The 24,753-nt window shown below is 41.7% G+C and overlaps 1 protein-coding gene and 1 long non-coding RNA gene across 12 annotated transcripts in view; one reads left to right on the top strand and one right to left on the bottom strand.

Moving 5' to 3' along the window:
- The window catches only part of LOC137369815 (uncharacterized), a 148,971-nt gene that overhangs the window by 70,116 nt on the left and 54,102 nt on the right, over nt 1–24,753 (top strand). The gene's annotated exons all lie outside the window — the stretch shown is intronic.
- adgrb1a (adhesion G protein-coupled receptor B1a) overlaps nt 18,299–24,753 on the bottom strand; it is a 684,782-nt gene continuing 678,327 nt past the window's right edge. For 9 of the 11 annotated variants that reach the window (XM_068031354.1, XM_068031358.1, XM_068031359.1 and 6 more), the window contains 2 exons: nt 20,677–20,730; nt 18,299–19,230 (listed from right to left, as the gene is read on the bottom strand). In XM_068031354.1, the coding sequence (XP_067887455.1) occupies nt 19,036–19,230; nt 20,677–20,730 (249 nt within the window). In that variant the 3' untranslated portion in view covers nt 18,299–19,035. The remainder of the gene's footprint in view (nt 19,231–20,676; nt 20,731–24,753) is intronic. The other 2 variants (XM_068031357.1, XM_068031365.1) reach the window with 1 other exon arrangement.

Below are 24,753 nucleotides of genomic sequence, written 5' to 3'. Positions count from 1 at the left end.
GTGTTCCTTGTACGAGTACACCCAAGTCCCTCTGAACATTAACGTTTACAAGTTTTACACCTTTTAAAAAATATTCTGCTTTTCTATTCTTACTACCGAAGTGAATAACCTCCCACTCCCCACATTATACTCCATCTCCCACCTTGTTGACAACTTACATAACCTGTCTATATCTCTTTGCAGCCTCTTTGTGTCCTCCTCAGTGCTTGCATTTCCACTTAGCTTTGCATCATTCACAAAATTAGATACATTACTCTCAGTCTCTTCATCTAAGTCATTTATATAGATCTTAAAGCTAAGGCCCCAGCATGGATCCTTGCGGCACTCCACTAGTCACAGCTGCCAACTTGAAAAGGCCTTGTTTATCCCTACTCACTGCTTCTTGTCCGTGAACCAATCCTCCATCCATGCTAATATATTACCCATAACTCCATGAGCCCTTACCTTGTGTATCAACCTTTTGTGTGGCACCTTATGGAATGCCTTTTGAAAATCCACGTATACTGCATCTACTGGTTCCCATTATCTATCCTTCTAGTCACATCCTCAAAAAAGCTCTAATAAATTTGCCAAACACGATTTCCCTTTTGTAAAACCATGTTGACTCTGTTTGATCATTCTATGATTTTTTAAGTGCATTGTTAAGACTTGCTTACTAATAGATCCAGCATTTTCCTGACAACTGATATCAGGCTAACTGGCCTGTAGTTCCCCGTTTTCTTTCTCCCTCCTTTCTTGATTAGCAGTGTTACATTTGCTAACTTCCTGTTTCCTATATTAGTAACTACACTTCAAAAAGTAATTCATTGGCTGTGAAGCGCATTGAGAATTTCGGAAAAGCTCCAGATAAATGCAAGTCTTTCTTTCTTTGTTCTTTCTTTATGTTTCTCACTTACAGGTGAGCTAATATAAGAAAATAAGAACATAAGAACTCGGAGCAGGAGTAGGCAATTCAGCCCCTCGAGCTTGCTCTGCCATTGAATACGATCATGGCTGATCTCATCTTGGCCTCAACTCCACTTTCCTGCCCGTTCTCCATAACCCTTCAACCCTTTACTAATTAAAAAGCTGTCTATCTCCTCCTTAAATTCACTCAATGTCCCGGCATCCACTCTGGGGCAGTGAATTCCACAGATTTGCGACCCTTTGAGATAAATAATTTCTCCTCATCTCTGTTTTAAATCTGCTACCCCTTATCCTAAAACTATGACCTCTCATTCTAGATTGCCCCACAGGAGGAAACATCCTCTCGATGTCTACTTTGTCAAACCCCTTAATCATCTTATATACCTCAATTAGATCTCCTCTCATTCTTCTAAACTCCAGAGAGTAAAGGCCTAAACTGCTCAATCTGTCTTCATTAGACAAACCCCTCATCTCTAGAAGCAATCTAGTGAACAATATTACAAGAAATTCTTTATATAACATAGAGTCATAGAATTATACAGCACAGAAACAGGCCCTTTGGCCCATCGTGTCCATACCGGCCATCAAGCTCCTATCTATTCTAATCCCATTTTCCAGCACTTGGCCCATAGACTTGTATGCTATGGCGTTTCAAGTGCTCATCTCAATACTTCTTAAATGTGGGCTCATGCCGCTACTAGCCCTTTAGGCAGTGTGTTCCAGATTCCAACCACCCTCAAATTTTTCCTCAAATCCCATCTAAATCTCCTGCCCCTTATCTTAAATCTATTCCCCCTGGTTACTGACACTTCCGCTAAGGGAAAATGTTTCTTCCTATCTACCCTATCTATGCGCCTCATAATTTTGTATTCCTCAATCAGGTCCACCCTCAGCCTTCTCTGCTCGAAGGAAAACAACCTTAGCCTATCCAGTCTCTCTTCGTAGCTGAAATGCTCCAGCCCAGGCAACATCCTGGTGAACCTCCTCTGCACCCCCTCCAGTGCAATCACATCCTTCCTATAGTGTGGCAACCAGAACTGTACAGAGTACTCCAGCTATGGCCTAATTAGCATTTTATACAGTTCCATCATAACCTGCCTGCTCTTATATTCTATGCCTTGGCTAATAAAGGCGAGTATGCCTTTCCAACCACCTTATCTACCTGTGCTGCTGTCTCCAGTGATCTATGGACAAGTACATCATGGTCACTCTGACTCTCTGTACTTCCTAGGGTCCTACCATCCATTGTATATTCCCTTGCCTTATTAGTCCTCCCAAAATGCATCACCTCACACTTCTCAGGATTAAATCCCATTTGCCACTGCTCTGCCCATCTTACCAGCCCATCTATATCATCCTGTAATCTAAGGCTTTCCTCCTCACTATCTACGACACCACCAATTTTCATGTCATCTCTGAACTTACTGATCATACCTCCTATATTCACATCTAAATCATTAATGTACACGACAAACAGCAAGCGTCCCAGCACCGATCCCTGTGGTACACCACTGGTCAAAGGCTTTCAATCGCAAAAACAACCCTCGACCATCACCCTCTGCCTCCTGCCACTAGCCAATTTTGGATCCAATTTGCCAAATAGCGCTACATCCTATGGGCTATTGCCTTCTTAACCAATCTCCCATGTGGCACCTTATCAAAAGCCTTACTGAAGCCTATGTAGACTACATCAATTGCTTTACCCTCATGTACACCGCTAGTCTCTTGTAGGACTTTCTACGTGCTGGCTCAAAAAGCTCTGCTGGATGCACTTTAAGAATTCCACCCCCTTTAAGCCTTTTGCACTAAGACTATCTCAGTTGATATTGGGGAAGTTGAAATCCCCTACTATTATTACCCTATTATTTTTACACCTCTCTGAGATTTGCCTACATATCTGCTCCTCTATCTCTTCCTGACTGTTTGGAGGCCTGTAGTACACTCCCAGCCAAGTAATTGCCCCCTTTTTGTTTTTAAGGTCTACCCATGTGGCCTCATTTGAGGAACCTTCTAACATATCATCCCTCCTTACTGCAGTAATTGACTCCTTGACCATTAGTGCAATGCCACCACCTCTTTTACACCCTCTCCTTGTCACGCCTGAAGATTCTATACCATGGAATATTGAGCTGCCAGTCCTGCCCTTCCCTCAACCATGTCTCTGTGATAGCAATAATATTATATTTCCATGCGTTAATCTAAAACCTCAATTCATCTGCCTTATTTATACGACTCCTAGCGTTAAAATAGATGCAATCCAGCCTTGCATTATTCTTTGTGCCTTAACAGGTCTATATTTATTCTGCCTTCGAGGCTGACTTAGTTTCTCTTCTATATTTGGTTGTACATCACCCACCCCCCCCCCAACCCCCACCTCCACTCTGTATACCATTCGCCTGCCAAATTAATTTAACCCCCCCACCCACCCCGCCACAACAGCACTAGCAAACCTCCCTGCAAGGATGTTGATCCTGTTCTGGTTCAGGTGCAACCCGTCCGACTTGTACAGGTCCCACCTTCAGCAGAACAGACCGCGTGATCCAGGAAACTAAAGCCCTCCCTCCTGCACCATCTCTTCAGCCACGCATTCATCTGCTTTATCCTTCTATTCATATACTCACTAGCACGTGGCACCGGGAGCAATCCAGAGATTACAACCTTTGAAGTCCTGCTTTGTAATCTATTACCTAGCTCCCTAACTTCTTGTTGCACGACCTACATCTTTGGTACCAATGTGAACCACAACCTCTGACTGTTCACCCTCCCCCTTCAGAATGTCCTGCATCCACTCCGTGACATAGCAACAGGTTGTTCAATAAATTCCAAGTGGTGCAGATCAGGCTGCCTTTTGTTTCCATTGTTAAATCACTGAAAGTTTTTACACATTGCCGTACTTTCCACTGAAAGGTATATTGGTTAAATTGAAGAGTTTGCTTTGTGGTATGATCCAGTACTTTTTCCAAAGCAATAGATTTGCGAAGTGACAGTGTAGTAGTGCAGCACTTTAGTGTAATAGTGTTTCACAGAGTGGTAATCTGTCTGCACCTGCCCTTATGAATTGAGTTGAGTTTATAGTATTAACCAGGACTGTCAAAAAACAACTGCCTTGATAGCCTAGTGTTTGCCCTGGAGGTAGTGATGGATTTGTCCCTGGAGACTACAGTTGAGCTGCAGACAATCTTGACTACAAGCACAGCACTGTCTGTGCAGTGAAGCTCACTACCTATAGTCTAAGATTTTGAAATTCTCGGAGTTCTGCTCTGATGATGAAAGTGCAGTAGAACAAGACTCCCATTTGCACATTCAATCGGCCAAAGACCCAATGTTAAGGTGCAGGGACTGACTGTTTGACCAAAAGGGACAAAATAATGGTTGAGGAAGACTGCTGATGCCTGCAAGGTCATTTCAGTGACACTCATCCCGATCCAATTTTCTTATGCCCTTCCAGGTCAAAGAAAACGGTTGCACAATCATAAGTCTTTAAATCCAAGGGGAGCCATCATGCCTGCAGACAAAATGTAACCAGTTCCTCTGGGATGGATTACCTTAGTCTGGGTAGGCTTTGGAGAATTTCAAAAGGTCTCAATGACACTTATTCCAACTCTCAGTATGCAAGAGTGCCATTGAAGGTTTCTAACAGGGGAATTAGTAAATGTGTCCAGATTACCACACGGGTAATATGCAATATCAGTAAAGCACAGGTCACTGTTAACCTGCTTTCCCCATGGCAGTGTTAAAGTTATTTGCACTGATTGAAATGTAAAGAACACAAAAAGAGATAGTCAAGTATTCATCCTGCAGCCCATCATGTATTTCGCCGTGAGGGTGCACCATGTGGCTTGATTTTGTTACAAGTATTTTTTATGTGAAGCTCTTCACGATATCAGTACATTAAGAATAAGTTGTAGCCAAAATGTGTGCTCTTCTACAACAACAACTTGTATTTGTATAATCAAAGCCTTTAACATATTAAAAAAAATCCCAAGGTGCTTCACAGGAACATTGTGAAGCAAAATTTGACACCATGCCACATCAGGAGATATTAGGTCAGATGACCAAACGCTTGGTAAAGAGGTAGGTTTTAAGAAGTGTCTTAAAGGAGGAAAGAGTGGTAGAAAGGTGGAGAGGTGTAGAGAAGGAATTCCAGAGAATTGGGCCCAGGTAGTTGAAGGCACAGCCACCAGTGATGGAGCGATTAAAATCGGGAATGCACAAGAGGCCAGAATTAGTTGAGTGCAGATATCCCAGAGGACAGTGGGGCTGGAGGAGATTACAGAGATGGAGAGGGGCGAGACCATGGAGGGATTTGAAAACAAGGAAGAGACTTTTAAAATCGAGCCTTTGCTTGACCGGGAGCCAATGTAGGTTAGGGATGATGGGTAAACAGGAAAGAATAAGTAAGGCCACAGGTAGCAGAGTTTTGGATGACCTGAAGTTTACAGAATCTGCGTTAAAGGCGCTATATAAATGCAAGTTGTTGCTGTTGTTGCTTCTGCAATATAGACATGTTAAGCATTCAAAGGGCAGTAAGAGATGGATCAGCTGTCAGTGTGAAATAGCATCTGAAGGAACATTTTAGCCCCGATTTTAACTCAGTGTGAGTATGGGGTGGACAGATTAAGTGGCAGGATCACCTGGCTTGCCAAAATGAGGCCTAGGCCATTTTAAGGCTTCATTACATTCACATGGCGGGCTGCCCACCTGATCCAGTCATGAATTGGACAGCCTGCACTTCTGCATCCACTTCTTGAACAGTGCTTAAAGGGATGCACCTTCTGAAGTGAGTTTGCATCCTTGTTTGCAGTTACTGCTGTGCAATTTCTTTTGATTGATCTGGTAGCAAGCCTTTCCCTAATGCGCAATGGCTGATCGAGAGACAGGGATGAGCAGTAGAGCAGCCCCCAATTCTCAGATGTCTCACTGGAGGTTTTAAGTGACTTAATCATGGGCAAGGAAGGAGGCTCTCTTCCCAACTACATGGAGGAAAGCCCAAGGGTAACAGTAGTTCAGATCTGGGCAGAGGTCATGAACAGGGTCAATGCCACCAGTGTCATGAAGACCCCAGTTGCCACGAATAAGGCATATTAATTTCATCATATGAAACATTAATTTTAAGATGATGCTGGACTGAAGAGATGAATTATTTAAAGAGATCAGCAGTGGCTGGAAAGATTTGCATTCTAAGAGACAGCTGTCTAGGAAAAGACAATGGAACTGCTCCCTGATCCAATTAACCCAAATGGATTTTGATCATTAGACATTGAAGCCAGCATTCCATTCCCACCACCCCCTCCCCACCCTGCCTGCCACTGCAGGTGTCTGCGATGATAAAAGGAATCTACAAAAATGCAGGAGAGTTTGTTTTAAAAAAACAGTCACATGACTTACCTGCTGGCCCAGAGTTTTTGAATTGTGCTCACACGACAGTTTGAAGACTGAGACTGCTTTGAAGACAACAGAGAAGGAAGGTCTCTCTCCCTGTCTCCCTCTCTCTCACGAATTTCCAATACACTGAAGCCACTTAAACCTCAAGAGAGAAAACTCCTACACCAAAACAAGTTTGAAAACCTGCATTGGGCCCCCACAAAGTGGCAACATTTACCTGCAATCAAAGACTCTACATCAAACTCAAAGGACAGTAAAGTAAACCCCAGCTATTGCTTCAAACCTTTTCCCTTTATTCTTTCTACTTTTCTGTCTCTATCTGCGTGTGTGTTTATCGTGTATGCATGGTCGCGTCGCGTATTCGTAGGAGTTCTAATCGAATTAGCGTTTTAATGTTAATAAACGTACACCTTTCTTGTTTAAATCTAAGGAAACCTATCTGTCTTTGCCTTACAATTGGAGAAATGAACAAGGATTCACTGAGAGGGAGCTAAAAAAATTTAAACCCTGTTATGGTCAAACCAGGCAAAGGCTGAGAGGGAACTGATAGACCCCTTTCTCATCTGGTTGTAACACCAGCATTATCCCCAAGACAGGGATTCAATGCTGAAAGAAGTGCAATGACCTCACAAGAGTAGCAAGGATGAATACAGCTCTTCATCTGTCCAAATTTCTCAGCAACAACTGACAACTACTCTTTTCACCACCTACCCATCACTCTCAACAATTTCCTCCAGAGTGGTATTCACTTTGGGCAGATTGGTGGGCTGTACACTCACACTCTGCAAGCTACTTTTTTGCACATTACTGGAAGTGATGAAGCCAACAAGAGTGGCAGTGGTGCCATGAGAGTTTGGTACATTTGGCATCTCTCAGGATGTCAGCATAGAGTCATACAGCACTGAAACAGACCTTTCGGCTCATCGAGTCTGTGCTGACCATCAACCACCCATTTATACGAATCCTACATTAATCCCATATTCCCTACCACATCCTCACTTTCCCTCAATTCTCCTACCACCTACCTACATTAGGGGCAATTTACAATGGCCAATTTACTTATCAATCTGCAAGTCTTTAGCTGTGGGAGGAAACCGGAGCACCCAACAGAAACCCACGCGGTCACAGGGAGAACTTGCAAACTCCGCACAGACAGTACCCAGAACTGAACCTGGATCACTGGAGCTGTGAGGCTGTGGTGCTAACCACTGTGCCACCCATGTCTGCTCCTTTGCCACCCTTCAACCAACACCACAATGGTGCCAGAAGGTTAGCCTTGAGCATCTGAATGGTTCCACTGAGCAACAACAGTCTTTCACTGGCTTTCCTCAGTTGACTCGGGTTGCACCTCGAAGGATTAGTTAGAAACCTTCTTGTATAAAAAGCAATATGGATTGACACGTGGATGAGAAATGAATAGATGACAATTCCTGAGATGGGACTGTTCATTTCAAGTTATTTCAAATTTGGATCCTATTGTAGAAAGTAAATTTCTTTCACTGATAAAAGTAGTAGAAGGGGTTTTACGAACTTTGGGCCAAGTGCGTGCTGAATGAACACTCATTCATGTCTGTGAACAGGGTCACCTTCCAGCCATGGTCGACTGGACACGCTGATGATAAAAATCATGGCCCACTGGTAACCCACTTATTGGCTCAAAACACAGCTGTGAGCAACCATCATTCTTTTGCAGCTTTTATTAAGTAAGTGGATTTGTCCCATTATGCTAACAGTTAGAACAATTCTTAGAGGTAAGAAGCTTAAAATATTGAAGTTTCTACAGAAAGGAGGTTACAATTATATGGTTTTACACAAATACTAAATCTTGTGTATAATATTGTAGACAATCAAAAGCCATGACCTTAAGCATCACTTTATGAAACTCACAGAACAGAGGGAAGGGTTCCAAACACAAATCAAATGACAGAACCATCTATTCAAAATACAGGATAACTTTCATGCTAAAACAGATGGTAATGCAGGTAGTTGCAATGGAATAAGAATCCTAACAACTCAATATATTTATTCTAGACTGCAGTTGAGGAGCTGGTTAGTCTATGAGGGCCAGGTCTAATAGATTGAAGAAAGTCCAAACATTTAGTTGTGTTCAGCAAGATTGCTAACCTTTTTGGCGAGTGTCAAAATTAATATCAGATCTAAAATTAGTGATGCTACTTAATTTAAAAATCTTCAATAAAATTAACAGGAAAAAATCCATAATGATTTTTAATTCTATAAAGTCCCATGTTAAACTCTGAATTCTAAGATCTCCTTTTGCTATTGCCAAAGTCACTAAATGGCTCAAAGATCCCTTTAAATATCTTGCCCATCTGTCTACAATTGCAGCAGAAGACAGTCGTAAGTGCCCCTTCTAGATCCTTCCAGGCCTCCCCAGACTTGGCATCCTTTGCTGCTGGTGAGCTGGGCACCAGGTGCTGACCTTTCAGAAAACCTCTAAAAATTGTATTGGGGTTCAAATTCCATCATCAGGCCCCCACTGCTGTATTTTAATTAGGTCTTCACGTGCCTGGGACCAAGGGCTACTCACACTGCCAGAAAACATGTGAAAAACAACGCAGTCTGTGCAGATTCAGTATCACGCTGCAGTGATCTTATCTCTCTGTGCACCCTGTTCTCATCAGTCAAAGATTGGTTCATTTATGACAAGCCTACTTTACCCATACTTAATATAAAGTACTGGTCAGTAAGTAGCCTTACTGTGGCTGATTTCTTAAACCCAAAACCATCTTCCTAATTTTGTGTAATTACTACTGGCAGTGGCGAGCATATTAAATCTGCTGAGCCAGCACATACTGGGAAGATAGACTAGTTGCCTCTGTAGAGATGCACTACAGATGAATATCGGGCGACCCACCTGTCCACAGATTCTAGTAGCAGCACCTCAACTGCTGCATCCATTAAAAAAAAACTTAATTCTCCTTTCACTTAACATATTAATAAATCACATTTAAAAAAAGAATGCTTGTCAGAAATGGCTTTCCCTTTAAGTGGCTGCTGCTAACCTTTAAGGAATGAATGTGTGAACTTCCAGCGATTAGCACATTTCATTGCAGGAACTTGCACCGAATATCTAATCAGGACTGACTCTGGGAGATATATTGAGGCTGGCCTTGTGTTAAATGAGCAGCGCAAAGCTAGCACCAAAACATTCTGGCTAGTATCTGTGCGCGTTGTGGAAAATGTATCCAAGTGACAAAAGATTTCACATCACTATTTATACAATTTAGGTATCAAATTGTTAAACAAGGGATTCTTTTAATACATTTGAGGTAACTAAGGATCCAGTTGTCTGGATTTCTTGGGAACAAGTGAGTACCACAGCAACTAATAAATATTTTTTCTAATGAGGAAAATCTTTGATAATACATAGACAAAGAGAACTTAAGCCAACCGAATTAAAATGATTCTGTCTTAACATGCTGAACATTTTCTGCAATGACAAAAACTGCCCCCATCCTGTGCATGGTGAGTAAATTCATGACAGCAGCAAGTGGCCTCATACTGGTTTAAAATGCAATGAGACTTTAGAAAATGAAGGCCTGGGGCCTCACTTAGCCAGAAGCAAGCAATGCTTGATCATCACTGCTAGTCTGTCAGCTGAAGGGCTCAACTCTCCAAAAGGTCAAAGCTCCCCAGGGAGAAGGCTAATCCTTAGCTGATGGATGTAACTTGTTTAGCCTTTTGTTTTGAAAAGAGTGCAATGCCATGCCTGATCCAGCACCACAGTGCTATTTATAGTCAGCTTATTTATACCATAAAAAGGAGACATTCAGTCGTTATTTCACATGGCTGCACAATACCCAATATTGAGTGAGCAAAAGCTTTCGATTTGACAGATCATGACTGTTGGGAAGGAAATATTTGTGAATATGCAATCAGTAGAGGATGGAGAAAACAATGCACTGAAAAGCTATTCAAAAAGTATACAATGGTCCATTTTATGTACTGATCTGTTTTTGAAGCCAATAGACAATTTGTTATTTAAAATCCACAGTTCAGAAAGCCAGTGGCTGTTTAAACCCGCCATGCTCTAAAGGCACTGTATAATAAACACTGGAGGCCAACTGTTGTCTTCACATACTATAAACAGTGATATGCTTCAGGGATAATATGATTTGCATATCAATTAAAGTCTACAATGCCCCTGTAATTAGGTCAATTGCTGAAGTGTTGGTTGGTTTTGTTTGTCAATCAATGATGCCTGATTTTGCAATTATCCTGATGATCCAGTAATATGAATGGGACAAAAGCAAAATACTGCAGATGCTGACAATCTGAAAAATGCACAAAACATTGCTGGAAATACTCAGCAGGTCAGACAGCATCTGTGAGAGAGAGAGAGAGAGTTAATATTTCAAATTGATGACCATTCAATAGATCATCAATATGAATGGGATGTTAGAGAGTGAAAAATCAGGCTGTCCTGATAAGTCAGTTGGTCAACAAAGTGCTTAGTTCTTCTTTGGCCTCCTTATCTCGAGAGACAATGGGTAAGCGCCTGGAGTTGGTCAGTGGTTTGTGGAGCAGCACCTGGAGTGGCTATATAGGCCAATTCTAGAGTGACAGGCTCTTCCACAGGTGCTGCAGAAAAATTTGATTGTCGGGGCTGTTACACAGTTGGCTCTCCCCTTGCGTTTTTGTCTTTTCTCCTGCCAACTACTAAGTCTCTTCGACTCACTACACTTTAGCCCCGCCTTTATGGCTGTCCGCCAGCTCCGGCGAACGCTGGCAACTGACTCCCACGACTTGTGATCAATGTCACAGGATTTCATGTCGTGTTTGCAGACGTCTTTAAAGTGGAGACATGGACGGCCGATGGGTCTGATACCAGTGGCGAGCTCGCTGTACAATGTGTCTTTGGGGATCCTGCCATCTTCCATGCGGCTCACATGGCCAAGCCATCTCAAGCGCCGCTGACTCAGTAGTGTGTACAAGCTGGAGATGTTGGCCGCCTCGAGGACTTCTGTGTTGGAGATACGGTCCTGCCACCTGATGCCAAGTATTCTCCGGAGGCAGAGAAGATGGAATGAATTGAGACGTCGCTCTTGGCTGACATACGTTGTCCAGGCCTCGCTGCCATAGAGCAAGGTACTGAGGACACAGGCTTGATACACTCGGACTTTTGTGTTCTGTGTCAGTGCGCCATTTTCCCACACTCTCTTGGCCAGTCTGGACATAGCAGTGGAAGCCTTTCCCATGCGCTTGTTGATTTCTGCATCGAGAGACAGGTTACTGGTGATAGTTGAGCCTAGGTAGGTGAACTCTTGAACCACTTCCAGAGTGTGGTCGCCGATATTGATGGATGGGGCATTTCTGACGTCCTGCCCCATGATGTTCGTTTTCTTGAGGCTGATGGTTAGGCCAAATTCATTGCAGGCAGCCGCAAACCTGTCGATGAGACTCTGCAGGCACTCTTCAGTGTGAGATGTTAAAGCAGCATTGTCAGCAAAGAGGAGTTCCCTGATGAGGACTTTCCGTACTTTGGACTTCGCTCTTAGATGAGCAAGGTCGAACAACCTGCCCCCTGATCTTGTGTGGAGGAAAATATGAGTCCAAAAATATCCTGTCTGCGTCTGGGGCAGCCGCTGCAAAGGCTCAATGGAGAAAGGCCGCTGTGTAAGGTACTCCCGCCATCGTATACCGAGGGGCTTGAACCAGTGTAAAACCCCTCGGGCTGTAAGCAACAAAAAAATGTTTTTTGCCACGTAATGCCAATGTTAATTGTATATAAAACGGAATGGCAAGAGTTGTGAGGCACCTCATGTTCCGTATCGAATAAATCTGATCTCTAGTACACTTTCTGAAATGTCCAATTTGAATTGTTTTGTATTTTTTTTTTACAAATGTTATGCTTTTGGGAAAGAAAACACCGTCTTTGCTGGGATTTTTAAACTCAGCCACAGCAGAGAAAGAAGTGTTACCTTTGACCTCTAGACTAGACAGGGGCAAAAAAAAAACGGCTCATCAAAACTAACCAGGAAACTTTTTGGGAAAGTGCAATTGTAGACACAGGACATGTGGATCAGACATGGGCAGGGATGCCCTTCCTTGTAACACTTTCAGGAGAGGAAGGTAGGAAAGTGAAATTGGAAACATTTAGTAGTGATCAGAGGAGTCTACTTTTCCTAACAAAGATGAAAGTTCTTGGTGCCGAACCAAAATGTAATTACAAGGGCAATTTTATACACCTTTGATAAGCATCTCGCTACTGAGGCACTCCAGTACTTTGGCGGAACATGCCAAATCTGAACACAAGGATTTTCAACTTTTTTAATAAAAAGGATTTGAAAAATAGTTACATTCCTTGCTGGAAACTTTTATCAGGTATGGGAGCATTTATGGAAAGAACGGCTTTTATATACAAATATATATATGCAGTATATACAATTAACATTGGCATACGTCGCTGGCCTGTTCTGCTGCCTGGCCTGATGAGTGCTTCCAGTGTTTTCCTCTCAGATTTCCAACATTTGCAGATTTTCTGCGTTGTGTTTCCTGTTTACATTTAAGAGTTATTACCTGTAATCAGCAAGTATTTAAAAAGGCATGGAGATGTCATGGGATCGGTGGCGAGCTTCAAAAATGGTGGCCCGCCCGCATGGGCCGCACACCAAAGAACCACCATGATTCCAAGCGCGGTGGCTATTTAAATAGCGTGGAGGGGGCGGGTTGTCCGTCCCTGGCAATGGCATCAGCTGCCTGTGTGCAGCTGACGCCATTTTTAAAGGGCTGGTAGCCCTACTGGCTAATTTACATATTAAAAGATCGAATGCACCAAGTAAAAACATTTATTTTGCACCTCTCCCAATGCCCCCAATAACAATTAATTATCTGCCCTTCCCCGCCAAAAAACACTTACCTCTACCATCTGACCTTCTCCCCCTCAAACTGCATAAACTTTAAATTACAACCCTACCCACCATCCCCTACACCCAGAATGTTAATTTCATCCCGTTCACCCCCTCCCCCCGACACTGATAAATGTATCTCCTTCCCCCCCTCCGCACCAGTGTTGCACCTCATTTCCCCAGATGGGGATTCGAAGGCACGGGAATGCCGGCTGCTGGGCCAAAGATTGCACAGAAACATAGAAAATAGGAGCAGGAGTAGGCCATTTGGCCCTTCGGGCCTGCTCCACCATTCAAAATAAATCATGGCTGATCGTCTAATTCAGTACCCTGTTCCTGCTTTCTCCCCATATCCCTTGATCCCTTTGGCATTAAGAAATATATCTATCTCCTTCTTGAATATGTTTAATGACTTGGCCTCCACAGCCTTCTGCGGTAGAGAATTCCACAGGTTCACCACCCTCTGAGTGAAGAAATCTCTCATCTCGGTTCTAAATGGCATAACCCCGTATCCTGAGACTGTGACCCCTAGTTCTGGACTCCCCAGCCATCAGGAACATCCTCCCTGTATCTAGCCAGTCTAGTCCTGTTAAGAGTTTGATAGGTTTCTATGAGATCCCCTCTCGTTCTTCTAAACTCTAGTGAATATAAGCCTAGTCGACCCAATCTCTCCTCATACATCAATCCTGACATCCCAGGAATCAGTCTAGTAAATCTTCTTTGCACTCCCTCCAAGGCAAGAACATCCTTCCTAAGATAAGGAGACCAAAACTGCACACAATATTCCAGATGTGGTCTCACCAAGGCCCTGTATAACTGCAGTAAGATATCCTTGCTCCTGTACTCAAATCCTCTTGCAATGAAGGCCAACATACCAATCGCCTTCCTAATTGCTTGCTGTACCTGAATAATTGCTTTCAACGACTGGTGTACAAGGACACCCAGGTCTCGTTGCACCTCCCCTTTCCCAATCTATCACCATTTGGATAATAATCTGCCTTTCTGTTTTTCCAACCAATGTGGATAACCTCACATTTATCTACATTATACTGCATTTGCCATGCATTTACCCACGCATCCAACTTGTCCGAATCACATTGGAGCCTCTTTGCATCCTCCTGACAGCTCACATTCCGCTCCCCACCACCCCCCGCCCCCACCCCCCCACCCACCCCAGCTTTGTGTCGTCTGCAAACTTGGAAATGTTACATTTATTTCCCTCACCCAAGTCATTGATATTTATTGTGAATAGCTGGGGCCCAAGCAATGATCTCTGCGGTACCCCACTAGTCACTGTCTGCCACCCAGAAAAAAACCCGTTTATTCCTACTCTCTGTTTCCTGTCTGTCAACCAATTCCCAATCCATGCCAGTATATTACTACCAATCCCATGTGCTTTAATTTTGCACACTAACCTCTTATGTGGGACCTTATCAAAAGCCTTCTGAAAATCCAAATACACCACCTCCGCTGGTTCTCCCTTATCTATTCTACTATTTACATCCTCAAAAAACTCCAGTAGATTTGTTAAGCATGATTTCCCTTTCGTAAACCCATGCTGACTTTGTCCAATCCAGTTTATGCTTTCCAGGTGTTCTGCTATCACATCCTTTTTAATAGACTCTAGCATTTCCCCAATACTGATGTAAGGCTAACTGGTCTGTACACTCCTTTTTTAAATAATGGGGTTACATTTGCCACCCTCCAATCTGTAGGGACTGCTCCAGAGTCTATAGAATTTTGGAAGATGATCACCAATGCATCCACTATTTCCAGGGCCACTTCCTTTAGTACTCTGGGATATAGATCATCAGGCCCTGGGGAGTTGTGAGCCTTTGACTCCATTAATTTCCCTCGCACTATTTTTTTTTTACTCATACTGATTTCCTTCAGTTCCTCGCTCTCATTAGACCTTTGGTTCCCTAACATTTCTGGGAGGTTATTTGTGTCCTCCTTTGTGAAGACAGAACCAAAGTATGTGTTTAATTGTTCCGCCAGTTCTTTATTCCCCATTATAATTTCTCCTGTTTCTGACTGTGAGTGCTTTCACTTTCATTTGCTTTCACTAATCTTTTTCTCTTCACATATTTATAGCTTTTACAGTCAGTTTTTATGTTCCCCGCAAATTTAATCTCATACTCTATTTCCCCCTGCTTAATCAACCTCTTTGTCCTCCTTTGCTGAATTATAAACTGCTCCCAATCCTCAGACTTGCTGCTTTTCTGGCAATTTTACATGCTCCTCTTTGGATCTAATACTATCCCTAATTTCTTTTGTAAGCCACGATTGAGCCACCTTTCTGGTTTTATTTTTGTGCCATACAGGAATGAATAATTGTTGTAATTCATGCACATGTTCTTTAAATATTATCCATTGCCTATCCACCGTCAACCCAATCTATCTTAGCCAACTTGCACCTTATACCTTCATAGTTTCCTTTATTTAGATTCAGGACCCTAGTTTTGGATTCAGTAACTTCACTCTCCACCTTAATGAAGAATTCTATCATGTTATGGTCACTCCTCCCCAAAGGATCCCGCACAAGTTTGTTAATTAATTCTTTCTCATTGCACAATACCCAGTCTAGGAGACCCTGTTCTCTAGTTGGTTCCTCAACGTATTGGTCTAAAAACCCGTCACTTGCCTCCTCCACAGTATTATTACTAATTTAGTTTGACCAATCTGTATGTAGATTATCACCCACGATTACAGTTGTACCCTTATTGCATGCATCTCTAATTTCCTGTTTAATGCCATACCTTACAGCTCCACTACTGTTTGGGGGCCTATAGACAAACCAATGTTTTTTGCCCCTTGGTGTTTCTTAGCTCCACCCATACAGATTCCACATCATGATTTTCGGAGCCAATATCCTTCCTCACTATTGCATTGATTTCCTCCTTTACTAACAATGCTACGCTTCGTCCTTTCTCTTTTTGCCTGCCCTTCCTAAATATTGAATACCCCTGAATGTTCAATTCCCATCCTTGGTCGCCTTACAGCCACGTCTCCGTAATCTCTACTATATCATAACCGTTTATATCTATTTGCGCTGTTAATTCATCTACCTTCTTGCGAATGCTCCGCACAGTAAGACACAATGCCTTTAGATTTGTCTTTTTAACATTGTTAGTTATTTTCGCTTTATTTTGCACTACGGCCCCATTTGTTTCTCGTCCTTGTTTTCTCAGCCTTCCACTTTCGCTTCTTACCTTTCTGTCTTTCATTTCTATCCTAGCTTCCCTCTCCTCTGTCTCCATGGTCAGATTCCCATCCCCTTGCCATTCTAGTTTAAACCCTCCCCAACAGCACTAGCAAACACCCCCCTGAGGGAATTGGTCCCGGTCCTGGGACCATCAGGAGGTGACGTAGTTTACTTAATTATTTTAAGTGACTTAGATATTCAAATTGTGGTCCCAACACCCAGCGACAGGGAGGCTGCCACGGTGTCTCACCACTGCTGGGAGGATTGGGCCAGGCCCTGCAGGCGTCGAGGTCTGTGACGGGCCTCATCCGGGGCCATTTTCAGCCTCCGCCCTTCCCTGCCCCCTGCCATGGATCCCAACATCGAAGGCTCTTAAAATCCAGAAGCAGGTGTTTAAAATGATAATGAGCTAAGCCTTGAAGTTATTTTCCCAAAAACTGCAATCATAGGAAATAAGAGGAATAGGCCATTCGGCCCATCTAGCCTTCTCCGCCATTCAAACAGATCATGGCTGATCATCTACCTCTACGCCATTTTTTCTCACTATCCCCATATCCCTTGATGTCGTTAGTATTCAGAAATCTCTCACTTTCTGTCTAGAACATATTCAATCATTGAGCTTCCACAATAAGCAATTAACTAGCCAGTATCAGTCGCTGAGAAACAGCTCCTATTTATTATGATGAGAAATCCCTGGTCCCGGGGCATTCAGCAGGGACCGTCTGTCAGAGGCTGTCTCTCAGGTTGTGAGTAGAATCATAGAATAGTACACAACAGAAGGTCACTTGGCTCATCAGGTCTGCGGCAGCTTTTTCAAAGAGCAATTCCCACATAGCGCTGCAATTTTTTTTCTCCTTCAAACATTTACTCAAATTCCCTTTCGAAAACTGCTATTGAATCTGTATCCACCCCTCTATCAGACAATGCGTGCCAAATCCCAACCACTCGTCACGCAAAACAAGTTTTTCCTCATGTTACCTCTGGTTCCTTTGCCAATCATCTTAAATCTGTGTTTTCTGGTTATTGACTCAGTCACTGGAAACTGTTTCTCTTTATATACTCTACCCATGATTTTAAGTACCTCTATCAAGTCTCCTCAGTCTTCCCTGCTCTCAGGAGAACAGACTACCTCCAGACTACCACGGAACTGTAATCCCTCATTGTGGAACCATTTGAATAAATCTCTTTTGTACCCTCTGCAAAGCCTTCACATCCTTCCTAAAGTGTGGTGCCCAGAACTGGCCACAGGAATCCAGCTGATGCCGAACTAATGTTTTATATAGAGGGAGATAAAACACAGCAAGTCCAGTTTTTAAATGGATATCTGCAAGAGCAAGTGTGAACCTTCACAGTGATTACTGACAGGCTTGTTGGTCATGGAGGGCATCATAGATGAATCCAATACTGTCCTTATTTAATATTTATGTGTGTGTACATCCCAGCATGGATCAAGAGATATTGATCAGGAACGTGCCTGTGGGAAACTGTAACATTGCTTTTGTTGCTTCAATGGAGGTTGGTTAACTCCACACAGATAGTGACTGAAGCTCGGAGCCGTCCTGTCTGTGTGATTAAGTACCATACCAAACAATAAATATCATAAGCAGTTGAAGGGGCGGTCTTGCCTCAGATTGAAATAATTGCCAAATAATTACATCAAAAATGTATTGCAAGCATATATTACACCAGCAATATTAAAAATGCCCATTATTTTAAGATGACCAGGATGACTCTTTCAGAGAGTTAGCTCAGACTTCAGTGAGCAAATAGCTCAGAATGAATCTACATTCTTTCATCAAAATAACGATTCTGCACAACTCTGGATCACACCACGAAAAAATGGCAAGTTTAAACTTCTGTAGCATTAGGTTTTAGATAATCTCAGTCTCTGATTTTTCTTGCACAGTTATGATGAACTTTAATCAATACACTGTTCATAGTTTACGCTTTTATTAGAAAGGAGACATTCATTTTGTGCTCTGAAAACTGTACATAAAACTGACAAACACAGATATAGGAAACCAGAACCAGTTTAACCAACCATAAAAGTAGAATCTCCGAGGGTCAACGATTATTAAACACATGGCATAACATTAGCTTTACTCTGTCATTGTACATAACACTGTTAAAGTCTGTTAACTTAACAGGAAATTAAACACAGTAGAAAGATATTTAAGCTAAAAGTCAATAAGTGTAATAATTACATATTATACAGCAGGGCAGCCAAGGCCTTGTGCTTTCAATTTATATATCTAAAATCTTGACAGGTACATCACAGTTTTTTTTTTAAGTATGTTCATTGTATTTACTGTTTGAAATTTCATTTTTTAATATAATACACAATATGACAAGAAAATGCCATTAAATTTTGATGCAAAAAATGCTTGCATATCAAGCAATCAACACTAAACTGAAGTTACTTGTTTTTTTATATACTTATATATATATTTATATATATATATATTTGCCCATTACTGTCTTTGATAAGAGTTTCTGGACTACGGTTACTGTGTTCGCTAACGTGTTTTCTCACCGCAGTGAGACAACACGACGCTGACTGCATCACAAAGGTTTAAAACAATATCTCTCTGAGAACAAGATATCTGTATTGTAATAAGGTTTCAAAAGAAACCAATCTGTGTTAAAATAAAAAATAAGTAACTCCTCAGGTCAGACTTCAGTCTGAAGATCAATGATGTCCTGTCCACCGAGTGGTATCGTTGCTCCTGTTTTCTCCCATTCCACTGTTCTCAATTCTAAGGGAGACTGATGGGTGGGATCCAGTTCCTTTTTTATCCATGTGGGTGGAGACTGCATCTTTCGGATTCCTTCCCAAGGCCGCTTGATTGGAGTCTGCTTCTCTTGCTGTTGGGAGAATGGATAACTTATTAATTACAGTTAAGTCCAGGGGAACCCACGTCCAGAATTCTATTCAAATTGCTTCCCATTCATTCTAATCATCAATGCATACTAGGACTGAGATAAATGCAGAAAATGCTGGAAGTACACAGCAAACCGATCAGCATCTGAAGGAGAAAAATGATTCTTTCAGCTGGGAAGCTGCATTAGAACCGAGTGCTATTTTCCTATTTCAAGCTGCTTTTACATCGCATGAGATCCGTGTTCATGGTGTCAGTTCCTGAAATGTGCACACAGAGATGATTAAATATTCCTTAGAGCAAAATGGTTGCTGTGACAAGTAAATAAATTCGCAATTGAGAATCGGGGCAAGACTAATTTTGCAGCAGAGATTTGTTAAGATGGAAGGTTTGATGGACATAAAAGATTGAGGCGACTTGGACGTATTGTACTAACGAGCGCAACTTACTTACACCTAAACTTTCACAATCTTTTAGGCCGCGTAATTGATTTGTGCATGCGATAGGTGCATCTCTGGGTACAAATGTGAAGAAAACTCAGGACCCACATATTTTGTCATTTTTACTGCAGTCTCTCTAGGAGATGGCTTGCAGTTCCATGAACAAGGCTGGTTCATTCTACAACCTGTTTCAATTTGGCTCACTTTCTGCCCTCGCAACAGCAGTAACAATCTGAAGTGACAGCTCAATTCAGAAACCTCGTAACCACAACATTTATTATGATTTGTTACATGGCACTGCATTGTACGATTGGTAACAGAAGCCATATCTGGGTCTTCTGAAACTGGCATTAGAAACACTGATTGGACATTGAAAGAAAAGCAGTTGAATTGATTTTGTCAAAGGCTTTCATTTTTAAACAGCACTGAGGTTCCAGTAGCTTTACCCCGTATATAATTTCATTCTATAACCTTTAATGTTCCTTAGGATCCTGTAATGTCATCCCTGGAAAGCAGCTAGTGTGTAAAATAATGTAAGCTGTAAGTTTAGGATATTTTCAATGATTTCACTTTATTCCTAATTCGAATTAGGAAGTGGTTTCATTAAACTTTCTTTCAGTAGATTACATAAATTGGGTAGACCATAACAACGTTTCTGTGCAATTGACAAAAAAATGAGAAAGAGAAACAGGCAGGCACAAAGCTTAAGTGGTTACAGAAGCCAAGTGTAGACCACAAAGAGGGTCCCATAAACAAGCATAAGTGAAGGTTAGTTGTCTGTCACGACCTCTGTCAGACGCATCTTTCCATACAAGCTGTTCTCTCTGTATTTAGTCCTTGACACACAGAGTTTATTGCTGTGAAGTCATTGAGTTCCAGGACTCCCATTGAGAATTCTCTGCAGTTACTAGGCCATTCCACCGAGCACTGTGCCAGAGGCAACCTGCATACAGTGAGTTGTTAAGAATTCAGTTAGAAAGCACCGTACTTACACTGAGATTGGTTTTATCACTTCCTGCTGATGAAACACTCCATCGTTTCACTGCCTATTAATAAAGAAAACAATTCTAAAAGCTAAAAGTGCAGTGCAGTATTGACAGGCAGTAGTACTACAGTATTAACAATCAGCACCTGAACTACAATAGTCTGTCACAGGAGCAAATATCAACAAGTAATATCTAAAACAGGTCAAACAGTGTTAGGGGTGGGGGCACAGAGAAGGATCAGCAACAATAATCTGCAGCAATTTTTACAGTAACACTTCAATTTGCACATTTTTGATTTGACCTCATATTCGCACTGAAATTCGACCACGCAGATCCTGAAAATTGACAGACTCAAGCAGCCAGTGTCACTAATTGTTTTGCCTGCAAGTCAGAAATTCTTGGTGACAATGTCCTTTCAAATATATAAACTGGAATATCACTGAGAAATCTTTCAGTGTAATATACTGAGATGGTATTAGACATGTTGACAGAAATATTGTAACACATTAACTCCAATACTGTACAACACCATTGCCATTAGCTTTCTAATTTTCCATGGTTTATAATTATCATGCTAGGAATACAAAGGACAAAATGTTAACTATGTGATTTAAGAAGACATTGTTGCACCAGTAACATTATTAGGGAGCCTTTTGAGCCGTTTTACCACCGTGTGCCAAAAAAAAATCAATGCAAGGCTCGTTACCGTGCTGTCACGATGATAAAAATATTGGTTTAGGCACTCGAGCATACAATTGCAGTTCCCTTCAGAGAAGGATGATAATTGCTCTTTAACACATTATCATTTATTGGCATATTTTGATACAGCTAAGGTCTACCAGGAACCTGAGCCAAAATCCAAATTCACCCAAATTTCAAGAGATCTGATCAAATCAAACTAGTCCAAGCTATTGACAGTAAAATCTGGCCACTAGTAGTTTTTTTTTGTTAACTTTGTTTTAAACATACCTCATTGTCCCCAAAAATAGAATCATAGGCAAGCATCCAGTTTTCAGATTCTGATAAAGGTCTAGCTCTCTGGTACAACTGCACCTGTGCAAAGTTCCATATGGGCAAAGCTGAAATTTTTGTTTGTGTAGCCTGAGAACTGTCTGATAAGATAAGATACAACAAAAAAAATGACTTTGTGCAGAGGTGGTAGGTTAGAGATTAGAAAATCTCATGAAGCAAGTGGGGGAAGAGTTGAGGCAGGATAGAAAATATCCAGTGTTTGGATTTTGGCTCAGATTTCCGACACAGGCTCGATGGGCTGAACAATGATTCTATGAAAAGGTGGCCAGATGTAACAGGGTACAGGAAGCAGAGATATCAAACTGTGGGCAGGGTTGGTTAAACAATGTAACAGCAAGGTCAGATAGGAAAATAAACAGGATAAGTACATAAACAGATAAGAAAGGGATCAAAAATGTTAGTATAGTAACTGGATATGTAAAGGAAAAAAATGTTAGTATTTGCTTATTTGTATTGGCAGTCATCAAAAAAATGCCAAAATGGAGCAGAGAAGGCGCTTCAAAAATATGATACAGTTCTCTTTATATTTTACTAAACACTCTCATCTTGCTAAATTTTAAGAAGCAGTTAGTTTAAGTACAGCAACATAGCACATGGCCAAGTGAAGCCAAACTAATACCCATAACACAGCAGATTCATATATTTCAAATAGAGTCCCTGTTGTGAAATTTTAATGAAGCTTGACTGAAACCTTAATTTTCTGCATATAATGAAAACTAAAGTCAACGTAAAAATTGTTTTAAGAATTGAACTCAATGAAACCAATATTTGATGTGAAATGATGCTGACTGGCTGTTTGTCTCATGTGATAGAGACTAAACAAGTCCGGAATGACAAAGCCACGGGTCCTCCTCAAAATGGGCTAATTTTGTTTTATGCAATTGTGAACGACTAATGAGGTGGTCTATAAGAACGTCGGTTTATTTTTGAGAACAATGAATGCTTCCAAATTTCCATGTGGCGACTTATGCAGCATTTGTACCAAAGAGTTTGGATTTTCACCCACCAAGGTTCTGTAGAATTGAATCCACTAGAATTATATGTGTTGGCTCATTTAAATATCAGATGGCAGCTCTCCATGCACTTCATGCGTAAAATGTGAGTAATGTGCTAAAATGCTTGGAAATGTGAGTTGGCAGTGGAGCCTTTAAAATGCCAAGCTTTGCTGAAGGTTGTAGCAGCAGGTTTGGGAATCTGCAGTAGAAATGTGTCTGGATTACTCAATTCACTGTCAGGTTGTTGCACTCTTCACCCTCTAAAATTAAGAAATGTACAGTTAACCCTTCACATTGCATTGTAGTTAAGGGAAGCAACTATTACAGATCTTACAGTATGTGTTGCCAACTCCTCAAATAACACTTACTTCCATGTAGAACTTTGAAACCCCTTTCTCATGATGATACCACCAGATCTCTTATAACTACGGCCCAATGACACCTGGAATACAACTTTCAAATCCAAGGTGACTGGCTGCTCACCAAACAGTCACCATGACATCATTATGAAGCAGAAAGCTTCCAAACCCTTCTTGGTCTCTGTAATCCCAAGGGATGCTAGACTCACCCATCCTCAGTTTACACCTTTTTTTCCTGGTGGGGAATATAACTGTTCAGCACTTGATTGCTGAAGTAACCAAAAACACTTTCCAATGATTGCGAATGAATGACTCTTATACTTGTGCCCTCCAGCATGGTTAACATTATGGATCAGGATGGGGAAATTCTTACAGATTTTCTTTCACTGCCAAGTCCACGGGTGCTGCGTTCAATTGTGTAGTGCTGGCTTGGACTAATTGGTAGCACTCACCTTTAAGTGAGGAGGTTGTAGGTTCAAGCCCCATGCTAGGCCTCAAGCACTTAAAACTGAGTACTGTTCTTTGTTCTTTGTACCTTCAGTAGTGTAAACACTGCCTTTCAGAAAAGATGTTAAAGAAAAGCTCTGTCATGAAAGACCCCAAGGCATGATTTGCAGGAGTTCAGGGAGTTTTCTTGGTGTTCTTGTCATCATTTATCCCTCAACTAACACCAGCAAGAACAGATCAATAATTAATTTACCTCATTTGCTGTTTATGAGACCTTGGTCAATCCAAATTTGCTGCCACATTTGCTTACTAGACTATAGTGACTGTCCTTTAAAAATAATTAAGTGGCTCTGAAGTGCTTTGGAATGTGCTATATAAATGCAAGTTCTTTTTAATTGGCCACTGCCACCTGAGCTGAGATCAGTTAACTCAGAAGGTAGGATTTGCTGATGGAAAAGGAGGAGGTGGTGGTATAGTGGTAATGTCATTGGACTAGTAATCCAGAGCCCAGGATAATGCTCTGGGCAAAAACAAGAAATGCTGGATTCACTCAGCAGGTCTGGCAGCACCTGTGGAAAGAGAAGCAGAGTTAACGTTTTGGGTCACTGACCCAAAACGTTAACTCTGCTTCTCTTTCCACAGATGCTGCCAGACCTGCTGAGTGATTCCAGCATTTCTTGTTTTTGTTTCAGATTTCCAGCATCCGCAGTATTTTGCTTTTATAATGCTCTGGGCACCTGGGTTCGAATCCCACCATCACAGATGGTGAAAGCTGAAGTCAATTAATAAAGCTGGAAATAAAAAGCTACTCTAATGGTGACCATGAAATCATTGTCAATTGTAAAAATCCATCTGGTTCACTAATGTCCTTTTGGGAAGGAAATCTGCCATCCTTACCTGCTTTGGCCTATGTGTGACACCAGACCTACGGCAATTGAAAGGCAGTGATAATGTCTGAAATAGCCTAGCAAGCCACTCAGATGGGCAACAAATGCTGGCCTTGCCACTGACACCCACATCCCACAAATAAAAAAAAGAAAGATTGTCAAGCAAACCCTTATCTCTTTTTTGCTCTTTAAACTAAAAAAAGAGCTAAGTACTCGATAGGTAAGTACTTAAAGATGACAGTAACTCTGTGGATTAAGGTGGTAAATTATTTATTCTCTACTACTGTTTAAGAAATTTAGATCTGTCGGCTGATTAGAATCACAGGACTGAATTTTATTCTGGCAATGGAGGGAACCGACGGC

Source organism: Heterodontus francisci, chromosome 5 (genome assembly GCF_036365525.1).
Source record: "Heterodontus francisci isolate sHetFra1 chromosome 5, sHetFra1.hap1, whole genome shotgun sequence".
Taxonomy (NCBI): Eukaryota; Metazoa; Chordata; class Chondrichthyes; order Heterodontiformes; family Heterodontidae; genus Heterodontus; species Heterodontus francisci.
Note: the sequence above shows the minus strand (reverse complement) of the source record. Positions and strands in the feature narration are given on the sequence as shown.